At 48.1% G+C, this 12,085-nt stretch overlaps 1 protein-coding gene across 1 annotated transcript in view; it reads left to right on the forward strand.

Moving 5' to 3' along the window:
- KIF26B (kinesin family member 26B) overlaps positions 1 to 4,827 on the forward strand; it is a 379,580-nt gene extending 374,753 nt beyond the window's left edge. Inside the window, exon 13 of the mRNA XM_011981178.1 lies at positions 3,109 to 4,827. Within this exon, the coding sequence (XP_011836568.1) occupies positions 3,109 to 3,257 (149 nt within the window). The 3' untranslated portion in view covers positions 3,258 to 4,827. The remainder of the gene's footprint in view (positions 1 to 3,108) is intronic.
- Positions 4,828 to 12,085: the final 7,258 nt, after the last annotated feature.

The raw sequence follows: 12,085 nt of genomic DNA on the forward strand, positions 1-12,085 counted from the left end.
AGATCACCCAGACATGAAGACTGTTACAGATCTGCTCCTCGGTCCCAAATCACACTGCATATCTAGCCTGAAATAGACAAGAATTTATAGAGCCCTTAATAGGCTAGAGTGTACCGTCCTAGAAAAGCTGCGCAGAGAACCCAGGAAGCAAGGAAAACATTTTTGAGTGAAAAAAAAACAAAAACAAAAACAAAAAACGACAGCCACAGGATTATTTCCATTTAATAGCCCAGGATGACCGTAACCATCTAATAACAATTCAGGACAATTTTGCTCTCTTTGAAAGATGGATTCAGTTGTCTCTTATTTATTTGTTCCTGACCATTCCATTTAGCACAAAATAAAACTTCAATCTGGTCCCAGCTATTACACTGATATAGGAGCTAATGCTGGAAGACGCAGTCTGTGGGGTCAAATACATTCCTGCCATTCAGGTTCCCTCTGCCTCCCCTTCCCATCCTGCCCTCAGCCTCTGGCAGGCCTCCTTTGTACTGCCCCTCCCCTGCTCAGCCCCCACCCTCTTCCGGTCTTCCCTGGCCAGTGCGGAGGGCCTGCAGGCAGAGGCTGGAAGCTTAGGTTTATGTTCCAAAGCAGCTGGTTGAAAAGATATTGGGGTGAAACGGTCCTGGGTCAAGCTACGGAAGAAAGTGGCAGGACTTGTCGGCCTCCCGGCCGTGCCGCCACGTGTAACCGCAGTCTCCCGGCAGCTGCCTCTCCCTAGGAATAAGGTGCTAACATTTCCCTAAGGACTCACTGGATTCTTGGGACAGTCTATGGAGCATCCTGTAATAGTAAGTTGCAGCCTTTGCAGCTGTGGCCACAGGCATACAGACCTGCTTTGGCTGCTGGCTCTCTCACAGACTAGCTGTGGGACCTCGGGTAAGACACTTCACTCTGAGCCTTGACTTCCTTAGCTGTAAAATGGGAAAAATAATGGTGACCACACCACAGGGCAGTTGTGAGGTGTGAATCAGTACCTGTTGGTCCTCTTGGTGCTTATTACACTGCTTGGCCCAGGATGAGAGCTCAGGATCTGGTAGTAATGATTAGTATTATTAGTTATTACTAATTATTATTAGTAATTATTAGTATTATCCCAAAGTTCAACAACAGGAGACATTTCCTGGCCAGGTGTGGTGGCTCACGCCTGTAATCCCAGCACTTTGGGAGGCCAAGGTGGGCAGATGACTTGAGCCCAGGAGTTCAAGACCAGCCTTGACAACGTGGTGTGAAACCCCATCTCTACCAAAAATATAAAAATTAGCTGGGTGTGGTGGCAGGCACCTGTAATCCCAGCTACTCAGGAGGCTGAGATTGCATCACCGCACTCCAGCCTGGGTGACGGAGTGAGACCCTGTCTCAAAAATACAAATAAAAAACAGGAGGCATTTCCTTCATGCCTGCTTGCATGATGCACTGAGCTGGATCTTCTGTTAGAAATGTGAGCAAAGACATGAACTCGTCCTGTGAGGGCATTTCATCGAAGGCACTAATGGGGAGGGCAGACGGGGCAAGGGCGTTGGTTACTGTCTGCCCGTGACATGCGCACGGGGCCCTGTGCTTATCCCCCCCGCTGCGCATACCCTTTTCCTTGCTTCAGGAATCCCTGGCCACTTAAAGATCCCAGGGGCCTCCTTTCAGTCAGTTCTCTGTCAGTTCTCCTTCATTTTTGCTATTTTCATTAACATTTTATTTTTAAGAACTGTTTATGCCCAGGGCAGACTTGAAAATTATCTTCATCTTACAAAGTTGTGTTTTTTCCCAGGATGGGAACAAGCTGAAACATTAATACGCACGTGTTTAGCTGCTTCCAGGAAACAACCACTTCCTTCTAGTCTTTGTACATATGTCAAAATCACTGTGTTTTTGATGCGGAGAAAGAAAATGAACAGAAAGCTACATGAAAGGGGAAACACAGATTGTTTCTTGAAGATGAATTGAAAACAGTAATGGAAAAAAGGATCAATGAGGCTGCCTGCTGACTGTTCCCTGTGGGCAAAAGGCAGGGGACTGGCATGGAAAGATCTATTTTTAGTTCTATTTCTTCGTTCTGATGCCACTTTCAAGGTTGTCCAGTAATGTGGTCTGATGTGGTCATAGAATGATGGCTCCTTTTGCTTTTTTGTTTTGGTTTTTAAATATTACACTGGTATTCTGGAAGGGCCTTCGGTCTCCTTCCAGCTCTAGTCCTGGTTAACTGCATCAGCCTCAGTGAGTCACGTCACTGTCCAGCTCTCAGGGACCTCATCTGCAGAAAGAAGACACTCTGCAGACGTCAACTCTAATCCCCGATGTTTCCACAGTGTGGCATCGTTTTCAAATCAAGTTCATGTTCATTGTCTCATTTTATCTTCACAGCAACTCAGGGCAGGCAGGGTAGGAATTACTACTCTCACATTCCTTTTAAGGACACTGGGTCAGCCGACGTGGAGGTCCCAGAGCTCGTCTCTTGCCTGGGGTTCCAGGTTTGGCTGCTGTCCATGCCTTTCCTCCTCATACTGGGAGCCTGCTGGACCCCTGGAGCCTGGGCCAGGCAGCCCATCCCTCTGCCCAGCCACCTCTAGACAAAGTAGGGGACTTGATGCCAGAAGGGGTTAATTCCAGATACTTGTTCTTCAGGCCTTGAAGGATACAGACTTTTTACTCTGTGCAGGCCTGAACATCAGGAACGGTATCTGGGTTATAATGCAGAAACATCCTTTCATAAAAGGGGGCAGAAGTATAACTGTCACTCAACTGAGACCCCCAGAAGGGAGGGACTCTCCCCACCTCAGCTTGAAGTATTTACTTGATAGTGAATAGCGTGGTAGAGTCTCTCAAATCCTGCGATGGGGATGGCTGGAGGTAGGGGAAGCGAGAATGTCCCCTTGTTAGTCAGTAGAATCTCAAACACACGTTAAGGATCTAAACACTGGTAAAGAGTGTTCCGTTCCACCCAAAAGAGGCTGAGGATCGGGCAAAAGGGAACCCTGCGGTGGCCTAAGGCAGGCGAGTTAGACCTTTAGAGCAAGGGGTAGATGTGGGGGTGGCAGCTCCAGGCTGAGCCGTCGGGAGATGCTTCGCGCCCTGTTTGCTCTGTGTCTCCATCAAGCTCTTCCTCTCTTGCAGTTGACTTGGAGCAGGTTTGGGAGCTGGATTCCCTGGAGTACCTGGAGGCCCTGGAGTGTGTGACGGAGCGCCTGGAGAGCCGTGTCAACTTCTGCAAGGCCCATCTCATGATGATCACCTGCTTCGACATCACCTCCAGGCGCCGGTAGAGGAGCCAGCCCCTTGTCCTAGCGGTTCCCTGCCTCCCCAGGACTTCAGAGACGGTGCACGCCCCTAGGCCCTCTGTGCCGGGGCATCAAAGACAATGAATGAGGATGAAGGTTGGTGGCAAGTCTGGAGCGAGCGTTGAGCGGAAGGCGAGTTTTCTTTTGTTTTCTGTAGGAAAGGCGCAAACGTCAAACACCCATGGAAGGAGAAAAGGATGGGAAGCCCGAGGGGTGTCAGCCCTGCGAGACTGAAAAAGCACTTTGAGGAACCTTACCTTGTTTGTACATAAGAACTGCTAGCGAAAGAGACCTCACTCTTCTCTTGCTTTCGTGAGAGAGGAGCGGGGTGGATGTAGGATTGCTGTGGAAAGCGAACACAACAACAAAAAGACCCAGAATGACTGATTAAGTGCCTTGCAAACCTTTATTATTATCCAAACAAACATTTATGTTCATACTTTCTTGTGTACAGATGGTGCTAGTCAAGATGAAAACAACAAAACAAAAACATTTTGGAAATGTATTCACAGCTCGTTTTCTCGTGGTGTTTTATCCTATTTCTGACTTGCTGTTTCTAAGTAAGTTGTGTTTGTAGAGCTATTTCCTAATCAGTATTGCTTATGAATAAATGTTACCTGTCTTTTATGGTTATTCTGGTGAGGCCACTCAAACAGAACAGAGAAGCTTCCTCGGCACGAGCCAGTGTGTGTGTTTCCAAAGTAGGTTTGGAGCAGCAGGTGACCTCGATGCCACATCCCAACAAGCAGCGTGGTCAGGGCAGACCCAGAAGGTTGATTGTGGGGCAGGTGCTTTAGAGAACGGGCGAGGAGCCGGACGCTGCAGCATCGGGGAGGAGGAGTCCTTTGCGACCTGGGTCCTCCCTGCTCCTGGGAGGTGGGCTGTGTGTTCTGTAGACAGTTTGCCCCCCTCAAGTCCTCACACACATATGGTTCCTTGACCCACAAATCCACAGTTTGCCTGGCCCTCAAAATTCGTATTCATTTTTATTCCAAAGACTTGAAGGAAAGCTGGAACCAGTTCACCAGAGCTGTATTTTCTAGTGTTGTGAATTGACTAAAGTAGGATTTTCCCCAGCTGAGAGACCTCCTCAGGCTTGTTCAGAGACTTCACCTGTATTGGATTAGAACAAGGGTTCTTGAGACGGTACATCTTGTCTGTTGTCCAGAGTCCAAGGATTTCAGCTCTCCTACGTCCCAAAGCCTCTATGCCAAGAAGGGACGGGCTTGTCCTCTCAGTCTTTGCCCCTCTACCCAAAGGCAGAGCTTCCCCTCCATAACTCCCACAACCCTGGAGAGGCAGAACATAGCTGAAGAGGTGGATGTCCAGGTCTTGGCTCCCAACAACTCAGGACTTCAAATTTAGGTGTTCCTCCCTGTAACAATTCCCTTAGGAATTACACCCATTTTAGTGATTGATTGATAGAATCCCCAGGTCCAGAGTGGTCAAGGGATTTGCCTGATCCAAGCTGTGGTGCTGATAGAACAGCCCGGAAGCCAGGAGTCCCAGCAGCCTTCACATCAAGGACAGTGCTTAGGCATTTGCAGAGTACGCTTCCCTTTTGCCCTCAAATGCAGCATATCTTCATGAGCCTGTTTCCAACTAGGCTGCCTTTATTAACCAACAACTCAGCCCCAGCCACTCCCCAAGGGGGGAAAAAAACGCTACATTTCTGGCTCAGTGTACCTCTGGACGCTGCAGCCCACACAGCTGGCTGAACTCGGTAAATGGGAACCGAAGTCTTGTGAGCTTCACATGACCTGCTCCTTTGTTATCAGAACAGGGTTCAGGTGGCCCTGTTGGCGGAAGCCAGCTCCCTGGGTCACGAGTCTGGCTTTGCACTTTTCCTAAGAATCTGCTTCTGTACAAACAGGAGACATGCCCACATCTGCCAGCTGAACAGGCTCAACTGCAGGGAGAGGCTGCTCTGGCATGGCTCAGTCTCCCTTCTACGCATCTCCCAAGTCTGATAAGTTTGTTGCCCTGGGAAGCAGGACCTCCCTAAGCTCCTGCGCCTTGACCCCATTCTGCAGGACAGTCGCGTGCTCTGGGCTCACCTCTGGCCTCAGCACTTGTGTAAGTGAGTTTGCTTAACAGTAATATCCTTGGAAGTGTCTGGACCCAAAGGGAAGCCAATCCTTCGAGTTTTCCGTCAGGCAATCTCTTTTGGCGGCTGGTTTTAAACGTGTAGTTCATGAAAAGTCTTTAATTGGAGATTTTCAAAGGTGAATATTCTGTTTTTGTTGGAAACAAACTCATCTGATGGGTCATCGGTGAGCTTGGTTTTCGCCGCTGCCACGTCCTCCCCTGAGGTTCCTTCCATGCTGTGCCTCCTTCCTTTAGCCAGTGACAGAGCCTGGTGCCCTTGCTGGACTGAAACCAATGGACTCCTTCCGAGGCGTGTGGCACTCGGCTTGCCTCCTGCCTGAATTTATCCATTTGTAGCAACTTTATGCTATAACAGAAGCTTGAATAAAACCAAGAGTTCTCTTACCAAGTCAGACTGGCTTCCCAAGATGCCCATCACAGGACACCTCGCAGGATCCCGCAGGCCACGGTGAAGGAGGATGCTTTATGTTGATGTTGATGTTGATGTTGTCTATTCTCTCTCTCGTCTCTTTGCTTTTTTTTTTTTTTTTTGACCTAAATAAGCTGCAAACATGTTAATTTACCAAAATTGATAAACCAGATGAAGAAATCGGGCATTTTACATTATGATGTGCTTGTTCCTGTCTCTGCCTATAAACGGACGATGTTGGTGATGAAGGAGGGAGTTCTGGCTGACCATTCTGAAGCAGTCCCGGGCACGGAGTGACCAGACGTGAGATAGTTCCAGGTCGCCTCTCGGTTTTCGTGATAGAGAACCCGAGGAGGCACGGGGAAAATGTCAAAATGTCAAAGAACCTATTTCTATTTCATTACCCACAAACGAAAGGACTAGAAAAAAATATTTGAAATTCACATTTAGATGCATAGGTCTTAATTCCTTGTCTAAAACCTGTCCTCCTCACCCCCTGCTCCAAATATATGAGGCGGAAGCATTAGCAGCAGAGCAAAACTAAGATCTGAAAACAGGCAATGGTGCTATTGTTTCCCTGGGAGTCCCTCCGTGTCGCACTGCAGGATGGTGCTGCCTGCTGCGAGGGCGTGAGCGTTTGCTTCATCACGGGCTTTCAGTTCCCACCCGCGAGCTGCAAACTTTGATCTTATTGTCCTTGAATTCCCCTCTACATCATGAGGAAGTTGTCTCTTTCGTCTCTTCCGGATTGGAAATCAGAGCACACTGCCTGTTGTTTATTCACCAGTTGCCATTCTTCACATGGGGGAGCATTAAGATGCAAATGCAGAGACGTGTCCGTCTTGACGAAGGTGGGAATCCCTGAGCCGGAGAAGGGGCTCCCGCATGAGAAGCTGCGATAAAAAGCCAGGCATCGCAGCGTGGGGAATTCGGCAGGCAGGAATCTGGCCTGGTTTGTCATAAATTAGCCTTAAACTTGAAGTCTACTATATTCTTATAAGGCGGCAGTGGCTTCAGTCCAGCCGCATCTACCATCCAGAGTGGAGGTTCAAAAAGTCTTATACACACCTACAAGTCTCACGCTTGCTGCTCAGATTTCTGACAAAATCTCAGAGTTCTGTTTGTATTGACAAAAAATGCAGTTGTGCCCACTTGGGCGTGTATCTCATGTCCTTGTAAACCAGCTACCTTCTTTGGATCGAAGGCAAGGCTGGCAAGTCTGCGGATTTGTTCAGTGCAAACACAGCCGCCTATATCATTGGCCACTGCTGATTACATTGAGTGTTTCTAGGTTTTTTAGGTTTCTTATTCCAAAAAGGCTTTTAGACTGTAAAATGACTAAAGATGAGTCAATTTCCAGACTAAAAACGAAGGAGTCCTGCCTTTACTCATTGTTCTTTCCTGCTGGACTAGTAACCCGCTCTTGGAGCACACACAGAGTCCCTCGCTTCTAAAGACAATACGTCTTAAACCCTGAAACCTTGCCAGTGAGAAAGAGGTTGAAAGTCCTGTTGGCTATTAGCTGAGGCTAAGCCGTCTGCTGCTGCCGTCCCTGGGGCCTCCATGCTGCCACCGGGGTGTGTGGCCCAGCTGTGCCCCCACTGGAGGACACTCTTCAGTGCCACCACACGGGAGTCTGGGCGGGGAGGAAAGGCACACAGCCCACTTTTCTCTGCACCAAATGAAACCAAGCTGGGTGTTCAGTGCCACTGATGCAAGTAAATGGGTCTCAGATTTTGGGGGGGCTGGGGGGCAGGCGGTAGACATAGTGTTTCTTTGGATTCTAATATCTCTTTTTCCACCTCCAGAAAGTATCTGTCAACATTGGTGGGTAACAGCTCATAAAGTGCATCGCTTAGCAATCTTCCTGACAAAATGACACATTTTAAAATTACAGGCTGTTCATTATTTCCATCACAATGCAAGCATAATTCTAATCCAGGAGAAGCTATTGTCATTTAAGCTCATCTTCTGAGAAAAATGTTTTTCTGAAAATTCCTAGAAACTAATTTATCCCTCCCTAAACAAACACATTCTGCTTTTGGGTGGCCGGAAGCTGCAGCAACGTCCTAACATTGGACACAGTGGGGCTTGGGGCAGCATCCAGCCCTCAATGCATACAATTCTTATTCTCTAAACACAGCTGCTCCCAAGGTCCACACGTGTGGAGGCGAGTACGGAAGCACCACACTCACACATCTATTCCATGCATACATAGAAATTACCTTCAACACTAAAGAAGCTTCCTTCTTTCATTCCCTATCCTGCTAACAGCCCACACTGTCATAGTTGATTTATGAAGAAGTTAAAATTTATGTGTGAACTCAGGATGTTGTTTTACAGCGTTGCGTGTGTTCTCTCATTTACGTATGCGTCGCGGTTGGAAATGTTATCCACGTGCCGTGCATCGAGGTGGAGGTTTGCTGGATCTGTCTGTGGCTATTTTTTTTCCATGTTTTTCTCACTCAAGCAAAGTCTGTTAGTGGAGACATGCGCTGGGGGATGGGGGGAGGACAGATAAATCAAGAGGATAGGGATTAGGATCCAATCCTCAACGCACAGGGCTTAGTTCAAAATCTAAGCTGTTTGTGTAGTAAGTAGCCAAATGGGAAAGATCCCTTCATTTTGAATTTGATGAGAATGGGCTTGGAAATCCACGTCCACCGGCTTGCATGGAAGAGGATCCAGCCTCTTCCCACTCGTTCGACATTAAATTTCTGAGGAAAGTTCTGACATTTTTAGTTCCCTACATTTCCCTAAGACTCCCACCCAGCCCCTGGTGCTACCGAAGGGGGTTTGGGAAAGCAGCCAGAGTTCCTTAGCTTGGATATATAGAGTACCTGTTTTTCTTCTGGTTTTTTGTTTTTCCTCTGGAAAAACCAAAGCACTTTAGTGAGTCTTACAACCTTAAGGCATTTTGTCCCCTCACTGGATCCCCAAGAGGCAGGGAGGGGCTAGGGTCAGTAATCTCATTTGAGAGGTAGCTAAACCTAGGAGCAAAGGCCTTGAGCTAGGAGCAAGGACACTGGGCCGCCAGCTTGGTTGTGTTACTAGCTATGCAACCTTGGGCGAGCCTCTTCACTTTGCTGGGCCTCAGGTTCCCGAGTGGAAGACCAGCGGTGAGAACAGCTGCCCTTCTGGGAGAGCATAAAGAGAAAGTGGTATAAGTGATGGGAAGTGCTTCGAAGACTTTAAAGCTCTCTGTAGGAGTTGGGGGTAATCATTTACCGATGAAGAAACTGAAGTCTAGTCATTGATTGGCCTGAGTTCACAGAGTGGTTTTATAGCAAAACGGGGACTTGAGTCCAGCTTGTTGGATTCTTCCCATTAGATCACATTGCACCAGGCATACGTGGACATGAACAGATATCATTCCTCTAAGGTGTGTGTACATACACGGATGTGTGTGTACAGGAGATACCTGACGTGGTGAAAAGGCCATAGGACAGCAAACCTGAGTTCTCATCCAGCTTTGCCAGTCGTCCTGTCCGGGATATACTTCCTAACTCCTCTGGAACTCAGTTTTCTAACCTGTAAAAGGAAGACATTGTGCTGGATGACCTTTGTGGTTCCTTCAAGCTCTGGATCTCGAATTCCATGATTAGTAATGTATGTATGTATATATAAATATGCTTATCTGTAGAAACGGGCCCGTTTGAAACGGGGAGGCGAGGCCTGCCCAGGTGCATTTATCGTGCCAGAAACAGCGAATTCCTAAGTAAGTTCATAAAATCTTATTTTACAATTCAATGGTAGTGCTTAATGTTATTGTCTGAAGTCCACTGTTTAACCGGATGGAAGCCTGGTGCCATTTAAAACATTATTAGTTCACAAGTGTGTGCTGTTAAAATTCTTTAATAAAACTCATTTGTTATAGTCAGAAATTCAACTCTTCTGTACTTGGGCAGGTCCCAGCAGCCCCTTGGCAGGCTGGTTTTGTGCATGGGCTTTGCAAGCTATATAAACGTTAGGTGTTGGCTTGATTATGATAAATATGAGCAGGCTCCCTGGAGAACAGTCCAGAAAAAAGAGTTAGTTCTCACAAACTGGCGACATGAGTCCATTAAGCTGTGTGGCATTTTCCAGTGTAAAGACATTGTTTGCTGGCTACGATCTCTGACTTTCTGTGGCATATGAGGTGTAAAATGTTGTCAAAAAAGAATCTGGTGTTAAAATCAAACTATGGTGGCATTAAATGTTCACTTCTATTCCACCCAGAGTCGTGAATTCCTCTATCCAGTTTCTGCTTCTGTACCTCGGGGGAAAGCAATTCAAGAGTTAGGTCTGGGTGCCCCTCACTGCAGCACCACCTGGGCCCAAGTCTAGCCCCCAGGCCTCTCAGGACCTCATGGGATGAGGCCTGTCTAGTCGCCCTGTGGAGCTGGCCCCCAACAAGTTCAGCAGCTCAGCCAGGAGTGAGTGGAGGTGTCAGCTAAGTCCCAGAGTCCCTGGACTTGTGCTGCACGCCTGAGGGTCGGACGCTGGGAAAAGCATGGAGAAGCTTGTGTTGACCATGGGATATTTTGTGTTGGCCTCCCTCAGTCCAGTGTTTCTGGAGCTCACACAAAATAAGGGAATTTGCAGTCCCTGTAGATTGCTTGGGCCTGGATGCATGGGCCGCTGCTACACTGGTGCTTGGTCTCAGTTGTAACTGGGCACATTCAGGCAAGAAAGTAAAAACAGATCAGAACTAGAAAAAGGTCTCCTAGGGTAGCCCCTTCCCTTGAGGACAGTCTCCCTCTACTGCAGACATTTCCCTCCGAACAGCAATGAGGGACTTTCCCAGATGCTGGTGCCACATTCGTCCAATCAACTGAGTGCTCCACAGCCCCAAGAGATAGGGCAGGGTGGCCACTCAGAGCAAGTACTTTTCACTCCTGGCAAGATCCCTCTCTGAGTCCCTGCCTCCTACTGCGCCATGCTGGCCTGGACACACACATCTCCCAGGCTCCCTGCTTTTCTTCTCCCCAGATCCTAGACAGACCTTCTTGGGCTCCCTTTGGGTCGACCGAGCAGAAGCCGCGAGGATTTTCTAAACACATAATACCTTCAGCTAGAAGAGCAGGTGGAGGCGCTGCCAAACTGATCATCCCCTTGGAGAAGAGAATAGAAAGGCAGCATCTGTTATAGAACTGTTTCTAATGCCCTCACTCCACCCAATTGGAGACTCTCAGTGCTCTGCTGGCCTGTCACAGCCTGTAATACATCTTGTCCCCAGTTCACATCAGAGCCTCTCATCTCTGGGAAGGATGTGCATTGTGTGGTCATCAGAAGTAACTTCTCATTAGGGAAAAAACTATCCAAATATACAATTCTTAGGTATATCTGTCTCTCAAACCATTAAACTATCCAAATTGTTCTTTCTTTTATTCTTTCCATCCTTTTTGATCCTGTCTCTTTGTCTCAGGGAGGACAGTAGCCATTCTGCCTACCTTGGCACCATGGTGCACTTGGCCAGACGCCCCTGAGACTAGAAGGTCATAAAAAAACAAAACAAGGCAATGTCACTGTCCAGCAATGGCAGATCAGGCTGTCCCTGCACCGGGATGGAGAAAATGCCTCCGCATCTGTGTAGAACCTCTGCAGTGTCCGATGCTTCCACTTATTTTTCTAGCTGAAGGTTGTGTTTCTAGAAAACCCTTATAAATCTATAGAGCACTTGGAGTGTAAATGCATTGACCCGACAGTGGCTGCAGTGCTCCTAACACCCATGAATGTTTCTTGTTCTATAACCCCAGCAGCTAGGACAGAACCTGGAACATAGTGGGTGCTCAACCAATATTAGCGGAATGAATGAATCGATCAATTAATCACATTTGGGAGAAGAGACAACAACAAAAACCTGGGCAGGGGTCTGCGACATTTCAGACTCCCTGACAAGAGGACCAAAGGTCTGCATTTGCAAACGGCTGCTGGGATTAATCCCTAATTCCCAGTGCAGAAGGAGCACAAGGCCAGACCCACACCCTGGGCCTGTTACACACACAACCGTGACCGCCACAGCCATGGCTCAGCCTTGGTTTTCAGGCCTCCTAAAGCACGTTTCTAAGAGATGAAGAAGAGTCACGTTCGAGCTCGTGGATTCCTTCTCAACATGTACAAAACAATCGCTGAACAAACCCTCACTGAGCAGCACTCGCACTGCCCCAGACACTGTGCTGGCTGCAATGAATGAAACCGTTTCCAGGCTTCCAGGACTCCGTGAGGCTGGGGAGCCGGGCCGGCACACAGAAACGCTGCTGCAAACACGCAAACGTGCTCCCCTCCATGCAGGGCAAACCCTCCTCAGGGGCCC

This window comes from Mandrillus leucophaeus, unplaced genomic scaffold, assembly GCF_000951045.1.
Source record: "Mandrillus leucophaeus isolate KB7577 unplaced genomic scaffold, Mleu.le_1.0 Scaffold220, whole genome shotgun sequence".
Taxonomy (NCBI): Eukaryota; Metazoa; Chordata; class Mammalia; order Primates; family Cercopithecidae; genus Mandrillus; species Mandrillus leucophaeus.